This window comes from Rhinatrema bivittatum, chromosome 19 (assembly GCF_901001135.1).
Source record: "Rhinatrema bivittatum chromosome 19, aRhiBiv1.1, whole genome shotgun sequence".
NCBI classification, from domain to species: domain Eukaryota; kingdom Metazoa; phylum Chordata; class Amphibia; order Gymnophiona; family Rhinatrematidae; genus Rhinatrema; species Rhinatrema bivittatum.
The window spans coordinates 25,664,600-25,683,274 of NC_042633.1; the positions used below are offsets into that span (position 1 = coordinate 25,664,600).

The 18,675-nt window shown below is 51.1% G+C and overlaps 1 protein-coding gene across 1 annotated transcript in view; it reads right to left on the reverse strand.

The window, feature by feature from the left end:
* PRR12 (proline rich 12) overlaps positions 1 to 17,334 on the reverse strand; it is a 59,724-nt gene extending 42,390 nt beyond the window's left edge. Inside the window, exon 1 of the mRNA XM_029584686.1 lies at positions 16,820 to 17,334. Coding sequence (XP_029440546.1) covers positions 16,820 to 16,905 — 86 coding nt within the window. The 5' untranslated portion in view covers positions 16,906 to 17,334. The remainder of the gene's footprint in view (positions 1 to 16,819) is intronic.
* Between the last annotated feature and the right edge of the window lie 1,341 nt (positions 17,335 to 18,675).

An 18,675-nucleotide genomic window follows, 5' to 3' on the forward strand; every position in this document is an offset into this window, starting at 1 on the left:
AGAGCCTGGAACAGTGAAATTATTAGTGTTGGAGATGGTGCTGCCATGGGGGGGGGTCTCCCCTAGTCACGCCTAAGGACGGCTCGGTCTCTGATGAGAGCTTCCGGCCCCACAGGTGCATCTCGCCTGAGAAAAGACAAGACCCAAACCGGGCTCTGTTCCTGTGAGGAGAGGCGAAGATGACGGACAGTGACTCACCCCCCCCTCCGCCAAGCTCGGCTGGATGCTCATCCCTAGCAACCCTGATAAAATGGGAGACTGGGGTGAGCTGGCTTGTGGGCCCTGCTTGGAGCTCCGTACTGTGAGACGCTGAGGAAACGCAACACTTTCTAAGGGATAAAGCGATAGCTGCCCTTCTTCTGGGGACAATTTTTGCTGAGCGTCCTCGGTCCCGATGTGGTAGGGCTGTGGGAATCAGCGTGAACCCTGGATTTGGCTTTCCAATGAACTTCCAGCCCACCAGGAGCGGCAGTCAAACCTCTGGCATCAGAGTCAGGAGCACGGCTGAGCTGGGTGGAGGGCAAGTGAAGACGTTGCACCTTTCTGCTGTACACCTGACACTGCTCGCTCAGTCTCGGCCCATTTCGTTTTCTGAATTATTTAACTTATATTAACTCAGACAGCACCAAAGCATGAATACAGCACAAACAGCTGACGAGAGCCCTCCCAGGAGGAGCCAGCAGCACCCCGAGACATTCAAAATGTGAACACGGCCCAAGCGGCTGACGAGAGCCCTCCCAGGAGGAGCCAGCAGCACCCCGAGACATTCAAAGAGTGAACACGGCCCAAGCGGCTGACGAGAGCCCTCCCAGGAGGAACCAGCAGCACCCCGAGACATTCAAAGAGTGAACACAGCCCAAGCGGCTGACGAGAGCCCTCCCAGGAGGAGCCAGCAGCACCCCGAGACATTCAAAGAGTGAACACGGCCCAAGCGGCTGACGAGAGACTCCCAGGAGGAGCCAGCAGCACCCCGAGACATTCAAAGAGTGAACACGGCCCAAGCGGCTGACGAGAGACTCCCAGGAGGAGCCAGCAGCACCCCGAGACATTCAAAGAGTGAACACGGCCCAAGCGGCTGACGAGAGCCCTCCCAGGAGGAACCAGCAGCACCCCGAGACATTCAAAGAGTGAACACGGCCCAAGCGGCTGACGAGAGCCCTCCCAGGAGGAACCAGCAGCACCCCGAGACATTCAAAGAGTGAACACGGCCCAAGCGGCTGACGAGAGCCCTCCCAGGAGGAACCAGCAGCACCCCGAGACATTCAAAGAGTGAACACGGCCCAAGCGGCTGACGAGAGCCCTCCCAGGAGGAACCAGCAGCACCCCGAGACATTCAAAGAGTGAACACGACCCAAGCGGCCGACGAGAGCCCTCCCAGGAGGAGCCAGCAGCACCCCGAGACATTCAAAGAGTGAACACGGCCCAGGCGGCTGACGAGAGCCCTCCCAGGAGGAGCCAGCAGCACCCCGAGACATTCAAAGAGTGAACAAAGCCCAAGCGGCTGACGAGAGCCTTCAGAATAGGAAAGAGCAGCTCCCTGATACTCCAAGGTATGAATACCGCATGGATATCTGAAATAGGACCTCAAGGAAGTAAACTAGTAAAAACTGGGCGGTCGACATTCAAAAGCCATTTAGGCAGCCAACTGAAAAGTTAACCATCTAAATGGCTAACCGGCGATATCAAAAGTCGTATGTGGCTAGCATTTAGCTGCATAAGTCGGGGGCGTTCCAGGGGCAGGCAGGTGGCGTTTCGGGGAGGAGTGGACTTAACCGCATATGGGCTGTCCTAAAGTTAGCCACATAAACATATGCGGCTCACTTTAAGATAGCCTGGTATATCCAGCGGCTAGTTAGCCGGATATGTTTACCTGACTAACTAGCCGAGCCACTCAGTGGCTGAATATTGGCCTCCAGAAGCCACGGGATAAAAAGCGTACAAGACGTGCCATCCCACCGAACACAAGGTAAGCTTAGAGTGCACAGACGGCAGTCTAAAAACTTTTAAATGTATCTGTTAAATTTTCTCTTCTCTTTACGCCTCCTCCTGAGGTTTTCCCCCCCCCCCCCCCCCTCGCACTGCACAATGCGATTACAACAAAAGTAAAATGCTGATCCCCTTGTACCGCACGTTAAAGCTGCAACAATTCTCTCTTAAGAAATCCTGGCTACCCAGGGTGGAAAAATGCTGGTTACCAGGCCACTCTGGTGCCTTAAATTCAGGGTCTGGCATCGAACAAAAGACTCTGGCGGGGCCCCAAGAGGAGCAGAAGGCCTAGAAAGAGATGGGGGTCGGAGGGAAGGGTACCTGTAAAGCAAGGAAAGGAGGCTAAAGATCAACTATTGAGGATCTGCTGGGTACTTGTCACCCAGACTGGCCACAGCCGGAGACAGGATTGCTGGGTTCGATGGCACGTCTTATGTTCTTAGGAAAAAAAAAAACAAAAGCTGCAATAAAAAATAAAAACACACACACACACACACAAAAAAGAAAGCAAAACAAATGTCCCAGTCTCTCAAAAATGTGTTGCTGGCACCTAAGTTTTCTAAATATTTTTCCAGCCCTGCTCACGACAACAAATCCTTTTATTCCCCCTTCCTGATTAATATTTATTTTAAAAAAGGTGTAGTCTGCTGATCCACACACACACACACACATATATATATATATATATATATATATACATACACACACATACAATAAAAACAGTAAGGCCAATAGCATATAAAATGGAAATCTGAATAGTAAATCGAATGCAAAACATAAAAATACCACAAAAAAAAGGGATAACGTAATACAACACAAAGGAATATAAAAATAGAGAAAATCCGCTTGAGAATTAACTACTCTGCATAATTTTGTGTCATCTGCAGTTTGTCAATCTGGTTTATTACATCTTCCAGGTTCACTGTGATTTGGCTCAGTCATCTGAATCATCACCCATGAAAACCTTCTCTGGAACGGGTACCTCCCCAACATCACCACAAAACTTTAACAGTCAACTCCTCCCCCCAAAACAGGAGGATGGTGATGTGAACCCAACTGAAACTCTTTTAAACACTCTGTTCCAGAAAGAGGATACTGAAACAGCCTGGTAACCACCACCAACTAGGCAATCATCAGAACAAACGGAAGACTCTCCTTTCTACTAGATGGGTGGTCTTTGGACTCATCTGTGATACCTCAGGAACGAAAATTAGCAGGTAAGAACCAATTTTCCTTTCCCTGTACGTACCCCGATCAGTCTGGACTCCTGGGACGTACCTAAGCAGCCCTACACGGTGTGGGACCCTGAGAGTCCCACTCGCAGAGCACTTTCCCCAAACTTCATGGAGGTCGGAGTCCAGACATCCAAACAATAGTGCCTGGCGAAAGTGTGCGGCAACTTCCAAGTAGCTACCCTGCAAATCTCCTGCCGAGACACCTGCTGTGCCTCCACCCAAGCGGCCGCCTGAGAACGTGTCAACCCCTCAGCACCGGTTGACCCTTAGTTTATATAAGTCAAACCAATTGCCTCCTTAAGCCAGCATGCGATCGTAGCTTTCAATGCTTGACACCCCTTCTTTGGACCATGCCAGAGAACGAAATTCATTCTATGAAATTCATTCGTAACCTTCAGATAATTTAACAATGCACGCTTTACATCCAACCGCCTAAGCTCCTGTGCACGAGGTGCAGAAGCATCCAAATCTGGATTACGCTGGAAGCGCCACGGACTAACTGATATGAAACACCAAAACCCCTTTAGGAAGAAAGGAAGGCGCCTTATGCGACACCACCCCTGACTCAGAAATTTTCCATAAAGGGATCCCGACACGATAAAGCCTGGATCGCCGATATTCTTCTGGTTGAACAAATAGCCACCAGGAAAACCACATTCAGAGTCAAGTCCTTCAAGGTTGCCCTCCTAAAGTGGTTCAAATGGAGCCTCACATAAACCTTTAAGTACCAGATTAAGATTCCAGGCCAGACATACTCTCCGCACTGGAGGACACAAATTCTTCACCCCCCCCCCCCCCAAAAAGAAACATAAGACACCCAGATGCGCCAACAGAGCATAGCCCTGTACGGTACCTCGAAGACAACTCAAAGCTGCTACCTGTACCCCAAGAGAGTTAAAAGTCAAGCTCTTAATCAATCCCTCTTGCAGAAAAGTCAAAATATGTGATACCGTTGCTTCCCGAGCCTGCACTCTGTTGGCAATACACCAGCAATCAAAGACCCTCCACACCTGCATGTACGCTAAAGACGTGGAAGAATGCCTGGCCTGCAACAATGTGGAAATGACCACCTCAGGATAACCTCTCCTTTTCAGCTGCTGCCTCTCAAAAGCCAGGCCGCGAGACAAAAGTGAGCCCCCTGGTCCAAAAATATTGGACTTTGATGGAGAAGATTCGGCAGATGACCAAATCACAGAGGCCCATCTATGGCCCTGTTGATTAGATCCGCAAACCATGGACGACGTGGCCACTCTGGCGCTTACCAGAATCACGTCGCCTGGACGACTCTCTATCCGACGTATACCTTGTCCACCAATGGCCATGGGGGAAAAATATAAAGCAGGACTCTTCGGATGTACCAGCACACCTTCCCTTCTCAAGGTTGCCGCCACCATTACCATCACTTTGGCAAATGTCTGCGGCACTGTTGCCAAACCGAACGGAAGTGCCCAAAACTGGAAATGTTCCCCTAGGATCATGAACTGCAGAAACCTCTGGTGCTCCTGTGTGATGGCTACAGGTAGCTAAGCCTCCGTCAGAACCAGAGACACCAGGAGCTCTCCTTTTTGCACTGCTGTGATAACCGACAGCAGAGTCTCCATATGAAAACACAGAACTCCAAGGGCTGCATGCACCTTCTTCAGGTCCAGAAGACTTCATCTTTTCTTTGGTACCACAAAACAAATGGAGTACCTCCCCGTTCTCTGCTCGCGGAACCGGCACTATAGCCCCGAAGTGCCTCAGGCAGTCTACTGTTCGCTGGAACGCTATGCGCTTGGCGAGAGGAGCACGAGGGGCCATGATAAAAGCATCTCGAAGACGACGAGAAAATTCTCATGCCAAGCCATCTTTTACCACCCTTAAAACCCACTGGTCCATGGTCATTTTGGCCCACTCCTCGAAAAAGAGCATCAGACGCCCTCCGACAGCCAGAACCAAAGAGTGGACCAGCCTCGCCTCATTGCGAGGCCTTTGCTGTCCCTGCACCTGTGTTGTCCCTGGATGGCCTCCTGCCACCCCAAAAGGACTGACCCCCCCCAAGACTGAGATCTTCCCACGGACCTTCCTCTGAGGACCTCTGGCCTCCTTAGCTTGGCAAAATCTCCACCTCTCCCTAAATCTAGTCCGAGGCGGAAAACCTCCTCTGCCTTTTGGCTTATCTTCAGGCAGCTTATGCTCCTTGGGCTCCCCCAGATGTTTCAAAATCTGCTCCAGGGCTTCTCCAAACAAGAGCTTGCCCTTGAAAGGTAAAGCCCATAACCGAGATTTGGACCACACATCCGCCGACCAATTTCGCAACCACAATAATCCTCTGGCAGACACAGCAAACATCGTGATCCTGGAGGAGGCTCTGATAAGATCATACAAGGCCTCAGCTCCGTAAGCCACAGCGGCCTCCAGACGCTCAGCGACTGGAATGGAGGTCTTTTTGGTGACGGCTGAAACTGAGGCATCAACCTTGGGAAGAGCTAGGAGCTCCAAAGTCTCTTCCAGCAATGGAAAAAGTTTGGACCTAGTTCGACCGACCCTCAATCCAGATTCTGGAGTGTCCCACTCCCAAACCACGAACTTCTTCACGGAAAGGAGAAGCTTTTGCTGGGCCACACAACCTGCGCCTTCCAAGTCTGACTCCTCCTACGATATCTTGATTCCTAGTTCCTGGACCATCAGCAGAATCAAAGGCCAAAGTTCTTCACTGCGGAAAAGCCCCACCACCTTGGGATCATCGCCCTCTGCCATGGGAACCTCTTCAAGATCTCCATCCAAGGCATCCACATCTGGAAAAATGCCTGACCCAGAGGACACCCCTGGAGCTGCATCAAAATCTTAGGATTCATCCGTGTCCCCCTGCGTATCCCCAGGCGCTGAAAAAAAAGACCCAAAGTCCTGCAAACCCCCTCGGGATGCCTCTTTTTGGAAGGAAGTTGTACATGGATGGTCCTCTCCATCATGGATCGGGACCCGAATTTCCCCCCCCCGACCTGGCCACAGCTGTTTTGGCTAAGTAACCTTACGCAATAAGAGGACAAAATGCATGGAAAAAAAACCAAAACTGGGACTCCTCAGAATCCCCCCTCTGGGGGAAAATGCCCAGCCTCAAGACCACCTGAACCCAGAGGTAAATCTTCCTCATCAGAGCTGCTCTGGCCTCCCACAGCGCAAGGTACAGCAGAAGACAGCGTCAAAGGGGGGATCTCCCTGCTGCCGACGGCCTGAGACAAAATGGCCGCTGTTCCCACGCTGATGATCGCCTTAGCTGCTGAAGGCCTAGGCACTCGGGACGCCATGGCCAATCGGGGACCAGGAGGAGCGACTCCCGAAGAGCCCTCTCCTCCCTCCATACATGTGGAGCACAAGCCCTGCCGATTTAGTCTAGCATGTGATCCCCGCAGGTGCAGCAAACACATGGCCTGGAGAAGCGCGCCTCAGAAACCTGTGCCTCATCCTGGGGAAATCGCCGGAAAGCCACCCAAAGCTAGCATCCCTGGCCACTCCGCTCATAGTCTAACCGCACTAGCAAACACACAGAAAGGAATACTTCCCTACCTCCTGAGGCTTGCAATTGCAGAGCTGCCAACCAGGACCACCACTACCTCGTGGGGGATGAGGGATCTGGACTACCAGATGTCCACCCCACTGCACCACAGGATGTTTTCAGAAGGGTCACCGAGTCCCTGCTCGTCCACCTCAAAACCAGAGGGGGGGGGGGCGTGGCCTTACAAGGACCACACAACCCCCTGGGAGGCTAAGGAAATTTTCTTCTTCTATGTATTTATTTTTGCAGATCTCTCCAGACTGCAGGTTTTGCACTACCTACCATCTGCTGGAGACAGAGAAATATTGAGAGACTGCAGGTGGCGCTAGGGGGTTATGCAGCAGTGTCAGTGAAAACTTTGTCTGTCTCCATCTGCTGGCAGGGATGTCTGGACTGATCTGGGTATGTACAGGGAAACTAAAATTACCTCAAAAGCAAAGTTCAAAGAGAACAAAGTGATGACCCAGGGAACGGAACATAGAGAGAATGCGTCAAAAATAAAAGTACCAGCATCGGACTCTGATGCTGAGGTCTTCGAGACAGCCTGGGAGCAACATGCCACCCTGCCTGCCCATCCTGGAGCTCCAGACTTAAGTCAGTGAAAAAAAACCAAAGAGAAATGTAATTTAGGAGCTAGTGAAAGAGGAGCTATACACTTGACTGGCCAAGACTGTAAGCGTTCTTAGAAAAGGCAGTGCCAGAAATTACCAGGGAGCTTAGCTGCTGAGGCAGATAACAGATGGAGGAAGTAATGTTGTGGCACTGTCTCATGGATGGCGGATGCTGGAGGTGCCAAGCAAACCACCATGGCCACAGGGATCGGGGAGTCCTGAAATGGATGCAGTGCTGCTGTCTGGGAGGACAGCTCCAGGGCAAAGGAGGCAATGGGAGAGAGACATGTCTTAAGGTTGCAGAAACAGGGTTTGAACGCAAATCTTTTAGCTCCTAGGGCCTAGGCCGGGGGTGGCCACCTCTGGTGCTCCAGAGCTGCAATCAGGCCAGGTTTTCAAGTTATCCACAATGAATAGACACGAGATAGATTTGCATACAATGGAAGTAGTGTATGCAAAAAAACTCGCATATGCATATCCTGAAAACCTGGTCTGTTTGTGGCTCTCGAGGACTGGAGTTTGCCACCCCTGGCCTAGGCCACTCTCTAACCACAAAACCATCCTTGCTTTCCCAAAATAAAGACTGCTTTAAAGGTAGGTTACAAGTAGATGGGATCTTCCGCTAGGTGGTTAAAACTATCTGACAGCTTTGGGCCACAGGCAAATGCCTCGCTTAACAGCAATTGAGGAGCAGTGCTGCACAATCATGGAAGGATAGGCAGATTGCAGGAATTATCACACTCCCCTCTCATTATCTCCCTGCATGGCAGGTATCACCATGCATCTCTTCAGAGAGCTAGGCTTCATATCCTAGCTCAAGGACAGGCTGCTGAAAGGGGCACAAGGGTCTAAAGGAGGTGACAGGGAACCAAAGGAGGTGGGACAGAAGAGGCACAGGGTGGGCTACACAGAGCTAGAAGAGGGGGCACAGGGTGCAGTATAGAGCACTGGTGAAGGGACATGGGGTGCTTAAGGGCACACAAAGCTCTAAAAGGGTTGATGGGTACAGAGGCTAGTGATAGGTCACGGAGGGGTGTTGGAGGAGAAGCACAGGAAGCTGAAAGGGACACAGAGACACACAAGGCTCTAAAGGATGAGATAGGAGACTGAGGAGGGGGAGGGGTGTACAGTCTCTGCCTGATTACACCTCCGATAAAACAAATGCCATGACACTGTATGGTGCATCTGGTCCCTGTGCCCTGATTCAGATCACTTTATTGGCAAGACAATTTTACATGAATTGCCAAAGTAATATACATAACAATTAAAATAAAAGGGTAGGAAAAGAAGGGGGAAACCTAAAATGGAATAAGTACAAGTTACAGAAAGTACAGCTCTGGTGACAGGCTGTGGTGGGGGGGGGGGGGGGGGGGGGGCTCAGAATGGCAAGGTTGCCAACTCCCACGTGAAGAAAGACATCAGATCCACAGGGAAACGTCTCCAAGCTGGGTAACAAGTTGCCAGAATCAGGAAGCTGTGCAGTGGCACCAGCAGAGCTGGGAACTTTTCAGTTCTTGTCCCAAGACTGATGCACACTGGGACCAGGGAGTAGTGCATGTCAGTGAGACAGACACACAAACACTCTGACACATGCATTCCTCCTATAGCCAGAGACACACACACAACCTTCTCCCTCTGAAACAAGTCACTCCTGCAGCTGCTCACTCAGTAACTGGCCTCCCCCCCACCCCATGCTGGTGACGTTACTACTACATAACCGCAGTGAAGCGATTACATTTATTGCCGTTCCTCGCAGAGAACTCCCTCCGCCCCACCTTCGCCTCTCTAAACCTGGCGGTGCCCAACTGCGTCCGCCAAGCGGGTCCCGCCCCCCAGCAAGGAGACTCCCGATAGGCCCCGCCCCTCGCTATTTCCTTGGTAACGGGAAGCCCGCGCGCTAGGAAGGGGGCACGGCCTGTGGGTGCGCGCGCTCGAACAGGCCCCGCGCCGAGTTGCGTTTCCTCACGTCAGACTGACACCGCTAAGGTGAGAGGGGAGTAGCAAGGGAAGGGCAGAAAAGTAAAGAACCGCGGAGCGGAGGGGAGGAGAAATGTAGCACCCCCACTCCCTGCAAAGGAGCCATGGAGAACTTGGAATCTGAACATGTCAGTAGCCAGAAGGGAGTCCCTTGTGTGTGACCCCCCCCCCGAGAGACGCTCTCACTATATGACCTCCTCCTCCTCCCCCCCCCCCCCCAAGAGCTGCTCTGGCAGTGACCTCCTCCTACCCCCCCCCCACGAGCTGCTCTGGCAGTGACCTCCCCCCCCCCCCCCCCCCCCCCGCGTCTATAAAAGTGCAAGGGCCATATTTAAGCAGCTGGCAAACTTATCTGGATCTCTCTGCAGGGATGCTCGGTGGCCAGGGTGCACTGCTGCTTATCCCTGCCTCTCCGGCTAACGCAGTCAGTGCAAGATGATTGTCAAATCCCGCCATCTGTCCAGCTTAGTCCAAACTAAACTGGTCAAATGCTGCTGACTAGCGGCCTTTGTATTCCTAGGAAAGGCAGCCTTCTCTGTTTTTCATAAATGTCATTTTCTGTAAAGCAGACTTCAGATTGGGAACTCCTATACAGCCATGGTGCACATAAATTCCTTCCTTTAGGGTGATGTAGAGATTAAGGGCCTAATTTACTAAGGCTTTTTCCCATATGTAAAGTTGAGGATCAACTTTTTCAAATAGGGCTGGGAAGGGGGCTGAACTGGGAAAATAAAGAGTTCCCTTTCAATGACATAGTGACCGAGGCGGGGATTAGCCCTGAGGCAGATCGAGATCATCTGCTTCCTCTGATAGACGATAGGAGTCCTGAACTTGCATCCCCTAGCTTTTCCTGACCACCACTATCCCAACTTCTCATTGCTCACGGAGGCCTGCAGTAATTCACAGCCTCCAGTACACTTTTGGGACCTTAGAGAACACACTGCATTATTCAGTACTAAAAGAAGTCTCTCAGTGTTTCACCCACCCAAATAAACATACAGTATCCTTCCACTAAATGGCAAAAGAAAAATGTATCGTAATGATAATTTGCATTTGCAATGTGCCTTTCACCGAAACAATTCTAACTTGCTCCACCAGAATTCAGAATCTTAGATCCATTTTGGAACACAACTGCATGAAAGCTTTCAAATCTGGAAAAGGGGGGAAAAACCAGTGGTATGTATTTTTTTTTTAATATTTCTATAATACTGTTACCAAACAAGATATTGGAGAATGCAATTAAGACATTCACATCAGCGTACTGAGCTGAGTCAGAGTTTGCAGGCAGACCAGCTGAAGCAGCGATGAAAGCGTCTCCCACTCCCAACCACAAGCAGCAGCATCAAGGTAGAAAGGATAAAAATGCCTGGGATAATCTTATTCCCTGCACAGTGTGATATAGTGAGATACAAGGGACAGTAACACATGGGGATGGTCTTTATACCCTGCAACATGGAATACAATGAAACAGAAGGCATAGGAACATCTGGAACAGGTAGTTTATTCCCTGGAGCATGTAATAAAGTGAGATACTGGGGACGGTCTTTATTCTATGCACTGTATGACAGCGAGATAGAAGGGATAGAAATGTCCATGATATGTTATTCCCTCCTGTGTGTGAGATACAAGGGACAGTAACACATCTGGATTGGCAGGACAGAAACACCTAGGAATGACCTTTATTTTTTGCACTGTGTGATATGAGGAGGCAAATAGTAAAACCTGGGGATAATCTTTATTCTGTGCACTGTGTCATACAGTGAGATAGATGAGCTTGCAATGCCTGGGGATGGTCTTTCTTCTATGCACCATGTGATAGAGGTTGATAAAAGGGATGGACACGCCTGGGGATGATTTTTATTCCATGCACCATGTGATACAGATTGATACAAGGGCTAGAAGCACCTGGAGATAATCTTTCTTTCATGCACTGTGATACAGTGAGACAGAAGCGATAGAAACACCTGGATCTTTATTCCATGCACCGTACGATACAAGGGAAAGAAACACCTGGCGAAGGTTTTTATTCAGTGCACTGTGTGCTACAGGTTGCTACAAGGAACAAACGCCTGGAGATTATTTTTATTCCATGCATTGTGTGATACAGTGAACCAGAAGGAATGGAAACAGCTGGGGATGATCTTTATTCCATGCACAGTGTGACACAGGTTGATATAAAGGATAGAAATGCCTGGGAATGATCTTTATTCTGTGCAACCCTAGGACATTGCCCCTCTCTCTCTTTGCAGACTTTTTGGGAGGGAAAACTAAGAAACCTTTCTTCCTTTTAGAGAGGAGCCAGCTGCATACTCCACCCACTTAAACCAACCAGAATAGGATCAAATTCCTTCACTGTCAATGGAGGTTTGTCTGTGGAGTTCACTTTAGCACAGGCCCATAGCCAGCGCAGTCTGTCGGAGGGGGAGGGGGAAGCCTAAGGGGGCACTGAAGGTGAATCAAACTCCTGGCTATTATGTGAAGAGAGAAATGTATGCAAGGTTTGGGAACCCTGTGCAATATGGGAGGTTTCTCTTACAGGTTTTCAGCAGGATGGGGAGCTCAGGCCTTCAGTGGCCTACAGTAAGTGCTGGCTCAAGAAGGAAACTCCATGTTTTACGCAAAACCAGAATTTTTTTTTACTGGATTCAGATACTCACATCTTGCTCATTTACCATTCAGAAAACTCCAAGTTTAAAACTAAGAAGCCCTAAAATCCCCAGAAAATTGCCCATCGCAAAGCAGGAAGCTGAAATTGTATCGCGCCCAATATAGAGAGTTAGGAGTGGTGTAAGGTGAAAGAATAGGCTGGAGAGTCGCAGGAAGCCACCCATGTGGCCTCACAACCCTACCGTCTGCTCCCACAAAAAGCGCACAGTTCCCAGAAAATCAACCTGCAACAGCTATCAAGCAACTATGCCAGCACTCCTAGTTCTAGAGGCGAAAACATTAAGCTAAAAAAATGTAATGAGGCAGTGAAAGAAATTAAAAGCAAAAAGGAATAATAATAATAATTCTGCTATCCCAATGGCTCTGTAGCAAGTGCTGCATGCTGGGGGCGAAAAGCCCGAGCTCCGGCCGGCGGCTCACTGATAAAAGTGTTGCAAGCTGGGTGATTCCTGACACCGGCTTCTGTCCCCAGCCTGGTCCTTGCTGGGTGAGAATGACCCGGGCATGACTCCCTGTGGCTTGGTGGCACTGCAATAAAAGCGCGATCCGGGCGCTAGAGCCAACATGGTGTGGTGGCTCAGCACTGCATGGCAGGCGTGAGAGGCAGCCGGATTCATGCACCACAGACCCGGGGGGCGATCCCTGAGCCCGGCTGAGGATGCTGTAGGAAAAGCACACGCAAGCTCTGGGGAAAGGGCGTCTTGGCCAGATAAAGGCTCCTTCCAGAACAGGTTAGGTGTGGCCCCTGGTCAAGGCCTGTCACTTCAGTGGCTGGCCTAGACTGGGGGAGGGGGGCGGGCAGCGGCGCCATGGGACCAGAAATAAAGGCAGAGGGAAATTTGCCTGGGCTTCCCCAATTAAAAAAAAAAAAAAAAAGAGGCTGGGAAAATACACCTCGTCACACAATCTGAAAACATTAAATTCCACCCACATCTTTTGTGAGTGTCTTAATTTAAAAAAAACCCCAAACATTTCAAACCTCATCTGCTCTTTTTAAATGATGTGGAAATTGTCGTAGTCTAATATTCCCTGCGAGACTTGCAAAAGAAATCTCTCCCACAAGACAATTCCCCCACCCCCACCCCCCCCCCCCATCACAAAAACTTGAGCAAAAGAACTCTTCAGTTTTTCTGCTACGCTTTAGGCTCAGCCCAGCAAGTCAGTTTGCTGTGGCCTTCTCTCCAGTCAGGGAGAAAACTCTTGGACACATGCTGCTAGTGTGTCACCTGAGCGCTCTCGCCACTAGTAGCAGTGGTACTTCTCTGTAGGCCACACAGCCACTTCCCACTGTCCCCACATCCTCCATGGACAGGATGGTGGGGGTTTCTCAGCATGGATCTATAGGCCCTGTGCCCCCCTCTCCTCCATAGCCAGGGGTTAGGGCTACTTCCCTACATTTCTTTGCAAGCTGTGTGACCCCCAATCCTATGTGGCCAGAGGTTGACCTCCACGGCCAGGGGTTGGTGTACTTCTCCACAGGCCACACAACCACCTTCCTCCCCACTCCCTGTGGGTCAGGGATTCATGGCCATGGAAGCGAGCACCACTACCGCTATCCAACACCAGAAGTCATAGGTCCCCAAAAAATACATTCAAAGGGAAAGAGAATTGCACGAAAAACTGCAGTCTCTCTTTTTTTCATAACATTTCAGGGGAAGGCAGAATCCTACCACCCCCACATGTAAATACAAAATACAAGGTCAGGATGCAGGGAAGTGTTAGCATTTTTGCTGCTGGCACTTGTGGGTTTTTCCAGTTTGTTGGACCCCAGGGAAGACAGGGAACACCATAGACTGAAATTAACTGCGGGCACATGTGACATATTAATGGGTAACATATACGACATATATGCAGCAGGCCTGAGTCATTTCCACCTGTGTTAACTTACAGGGCACTAAAATTATATAGAAAAGGCTGCTACTGTCACTCACATTCTCAACGGACTGCTCTGCCAGTGCAGCAACACAACAGAGAAGTAATTACCAGATTTGCAACATGCAACCAAATTAGTAATAATCTGACCAGGAAGCCCAGCACTCACTTTTAGGGTAAGGAGGAAGTCACAGAAACTCCATCCCTAGGACCATGTCACTCTTTCACACACAAACCTTTTAAATCATGTCCAGTGTATCTGAATTACAAAACTTTAAAAGTGAAAGTGGTTTTGCATGGCTAGAAATCTGCATCCTCCACCTGCCAATAAGATCTGAATAGAGGGAGGGGATAGGGATGAGTGGGTCCTCCAGAACAGGCTCTGGACAGAGGAGAGGGGGTGGGGATAAGAGGTCCCCTGAAACAAGCTCTGAACAGAGGAGAGGGTGTGGGGATAAGGGGGTCCCCTGAAACAGGCTCTGGACAGAGGAGAGGGGAGGGGATAAGGAGGTCCCCTGTAATAGGCTCTGAACAGAGGAGAGGGTGTGGGGATAAGGGGGTCCCCCTGAAACAAGCTCTGAACAGAGGAGAGGGGGTGGGGATAAGGGGGTCCCCTGAAACAGGCTCTGGACAGAGGAGAGGGGGTGGGGATAAGAGGTCCCCTTGAAACAAGCTCTGAACAGAGGAGAGGGTGTGGTGATAAGGGGGTCCCCTGAAACATGCTCTGGACAGAGGAGAGGGTGTGGGGATAAGGGGGTCCCCTGAAACATGCTCTGGACAGAGGAGAGGGGGTGGAGATACCCCTGAAACATGCTCTGGACAGAGGAGAGGGGAGGGGATAAGGGAGGTCCCCTGAAACAAGCTCTGAACAGAGGAGAGGGTGATAACGGGGTCCCCTGAAACAAGCTCTGGACAGAGGAGAGGGTGATAAGGGGGTCCCCTGAAACAAGCTATGGACAGAGGAGAGGGGGTGGGGATAAGGGGATCCCCTGAAACAAGCTCTGGACAGAGGAGAGGGGAGGGGATAAGGAGGTCCCCTGTAATAGGCTCTGAACAGAGGAGAGGGTGTGGGGATAAGGGGGTCCCCTGAAACAGGCTCTGAACAGAGGAGAGGGTGTGGGGATAAGGGGGTCCCCTGAAACAGGCTCTAGACAGAGGAGAGGGGGTGGAGATAAGGGGGTCCCCTGAAACAGGCTCTGGACAGAGGAGAGGGGAGGAGAGGGGATAAGGGGGTCCCCTGAAACAGGCTCTGGACAGAGGAGAGGGGAGGGGATAAGGGAGGTCCCCTGAAACAGGCTCTGGACAGAGGAGAGGGGGGTGGGGATAAGGTGGGTCCCCTGAAACAAGCTCTGAACAGAGGAGAGGGGGGTGGGGATAAGGTGGGTCCCCTGAAACAAAGCTCAGAGGAGAGGGGGTGGGGATAAGGGAGGTCCCCTGAAACAGGCTCTGGACAGAGGAGAGGGGGGTGGGGATAAGGTGGGTCCCCTGAAACAAGCTCTGAACAGAGGAGAGGGGGGTGGGGATAAGGTGGGTCCCCTGAAACAAAGCTCAGAGGAGAGGGGGTGGGGATAAGGTGGGTCCCCTGAAACAAGCTCTGGACAGAGGAGAGGGGGTGGGGATAAGGTGGGTCCCCTGAAACAAGCTCTGGACAGAGGAGAGGGGGTGGGGATAAGGGAGGTCCCCTGAAACAAGCTCTGAACAGAGGAGAGGGTGATAAGGGGGTCCCCTGAAACAAGCTCTGAACAAAGGAGAGGGTGATAAGGGGGTCCCCTGAAACAAGCTCTGAACAAAGGAGAGGGGGTGAGGATAAGGGTCAAAAAAGCTCTGAATATGGAAGAGGGGATCCCCTTAAGCTCTGAATAGGAGAAGGGGTGTGGATAATGGAGTCCCCTGAAACAAGCTCTAAACAGAGGAGAGTGGGTTTGGGATAAGGGGGTCCTCTGCAACAGGCTCTGGTGGAGATAAGAGGTGCCCCTAAAACAAGCTCAGAGGAGAGGGGGTGGGGTCCCCTGAAACAAGCTTTAAACGGAGGAGTGAGGGTAAGCAAGTCTCCAGAATAAGCACTAAACAGAAGAGAGGGGGCGGGGTTAGGGGGCCCCCAAAACAAACGCCGCTCAAGTCACCTAGAAGCGTTACTGTGAGGCCCTCGTCCTGCCTCTGCCCTGGGCTCAGGCAGTCACATCCTTCCAGTCCCCAGCCCACGAGCATGATTTTGACATCTGGGCACCTGGAGAGGGAGAAGGAGCAGCTCCCCCGTGCCATGTCCTAGCATTTCCCTCTTATCTGTTTTCCATCTTTTTCTTCCTTCCTGAAGATCTGCTGTCTCCCTGCAGGCCCAGCTTTCCCACAAAAGTGGCCATTACTTCTGGGCTTCCGATTTGTATGCAAACCCGAGCCTGGCCCTGCTCTTGTCCCTCTCTCCCGTCAGGATCTGCCCCACAACCCTTATCCCCAGCTCCCCTCCTGTCCCTCTCCAATGCACAAACGTATACAGAGATTTTCTTATGCATGCATCGTTTCTGCTGTAGAAAAGGATTGCGCTTGCAAAGAACCGATACGAAAAAATAAAGCAAATAAAGACGGGCATAAACAAATAGAAATCCCCCGGCTGGGGAAAAAGGCAGATAAAAAGGAGGCACTCGGGAGATGGAATTCTGCCTGGGAGGACGGAGCCCAAAATGGAAGGAGCCGGGCTGGGCCTCAGCTCGGGGGGGGGGGGGAAGAAGCAGCCCCTCGTCTGCTGTTTCCTACCCCCCCTCCCCGGCCCGATCCCCCCTCCCTCCACCACTTTGCACCAGCACAAAGGCACCGGCGCAGCTTTCCCCTCCCCCCCCCCCCCCTCCTTTTTTTTTTCTTGCTATGAAATCTTTTGCTTCTGGCCGTAGGTGAAAAATCAATGCGCCGAGGTGCCCCCCCCCCGCCTCCCCGTGCTGTACCTGGCCTTGGCCGTCCTCTCGTAGCTCCATCCTGCGCCCGCGCCCAAGGGATCTCCGAAGCCTGCGCTCGGGTAATTTCTATCCATTAATTTCGCCTTTCGGGCTGGGGAGAGAGAGAGAGAGGGGGGGCGGCGACGGCGGCTCTTTCCCTCCTCTCCTGTCTTGTTTTTTTTCCGCTCCCTGCGTCTCTTTGCCCCTCTCCTCCGGCCCTACCCTCCGGCCCGGGGAGGGTGCTGGGGACGCGGGCCCCGATCGGCTGTTGCTCCTGCGGCTCGCCTCGAGTCACAGGCGCAAATGCATTTTGGGTTTTTTTTTTTTTTTTTCACGGTGCAGCCATGTTTGCAGCCTCTCTGTGTGCGGATCTCAGCTTCCCAGCATTCATTTCACTGCGCCGTACCCGGGGAGGGGGAGGAGGGAGAGCCGGGCTGGGGCTGAGGCGAAGGAGGAGGGGGGTCAGGAGACAGAAAGACAGGGTCTGGGACAGGAGGAGGGAGAGAGACAAGGTTTCAGGAGAGAAGAAGGAGTGTGGGAGAGGAGGAAGGAGAAAGACAAGGTCAGAGAGGAGGAGGGCAAGAGACAAGGCCTGGAACTCAGGAGGAGGAGGAGGGTGAGAGAGAGATTGTCTAAGAGGCGAAGGGCGAGAGAAACACATGGTCAGAGAGGAGGAGTAGGGAGAGATGGGATCTGAGCGAGGAGACGGATGGAGAGGCAGACAAGATCCGAGAGGAGAGAGAAGAAACCCACAGGCAGTGAGAGGTGGTGGGTTAGACGTGCCTGGGCACCAGACAGAGACATGGTCTGGGAGTTGAAAGCGGCAGCACATACAGACACAATACTCACACTCACTCCTGCACACTTAACGCACAAACACTCTTAGATCTTTTTGGTTGGTGGGGCAAATGAACCAACCTCGCCCCCCATCACGCTCCCCTAGTTGCTCATGCCATGTGGTCTGGCCACTCACCCATACATACACATTCCCTCTCATTTCCAGTTCTTAGAACCCTTTTAAAAATCTCCCTTTGCGTTGCTAACCTCTTAATAAAATCTGCATGGAAGGAATGCAGTCCTGCAGAGGAGTAAGTAAACATGATAGTGGAAAAGCTTACAGAATAGAAAAGAGAGGAAAAAGGTAGCAAGGAGATCCCAACATCCCCAAGAGGCAGCTTTGGCCCAGGAATGCTGGCATACACCTCCTGTTAGTACCCTGTAATTTTGTGTTTTACTACTGTCTTGTAAACTTTCCTTTTTATTTTAAATCACCTTGCATATTACTTTGACAACACATGTGAAATTGTCATACCAATAAAATTATCTGAATCTCATTGCGAACCTCGGGTCTGTCATTCACCTGATGTGTTTGGGAACTGTTACAGCATTTATACTCTGGAGCAGCTGTCACGTTTGCTTTATACGGCTGCTGTGTCACTACGGATACTAAATACACACAATAAACACTTTTATCATCTCTGCCCAATTAGCACACCCTACCTCCAACACCACCATCTCCCATCTTTACCGCACCCCATCACAGTTCCTCTGGCTGGCTCTTGTCTCTTGTGCTAATATCTGGGGAACACCGTGTTCCTGTTCACACCCCAAATAAGTCCAGATGCATGAGTTTTTCATCCTTACCAACAGATGGGGATCGCTCCCTCTTAAGTGCTGACGTATTTAGTTACCTCTGGTACTATAAATAAATATAATATTCCTTATCATCCTGCCAGACCAGACCAGATGTGGGTTACATTCCTCTACCAGCAGATGGAGGCAGAGAGCAGAATTTTAATACTGACATAATTCCCTATGTAGTCTCCTGCAGCAGGGGCAGTCATCAATGATTCTCTGCCTCCAGT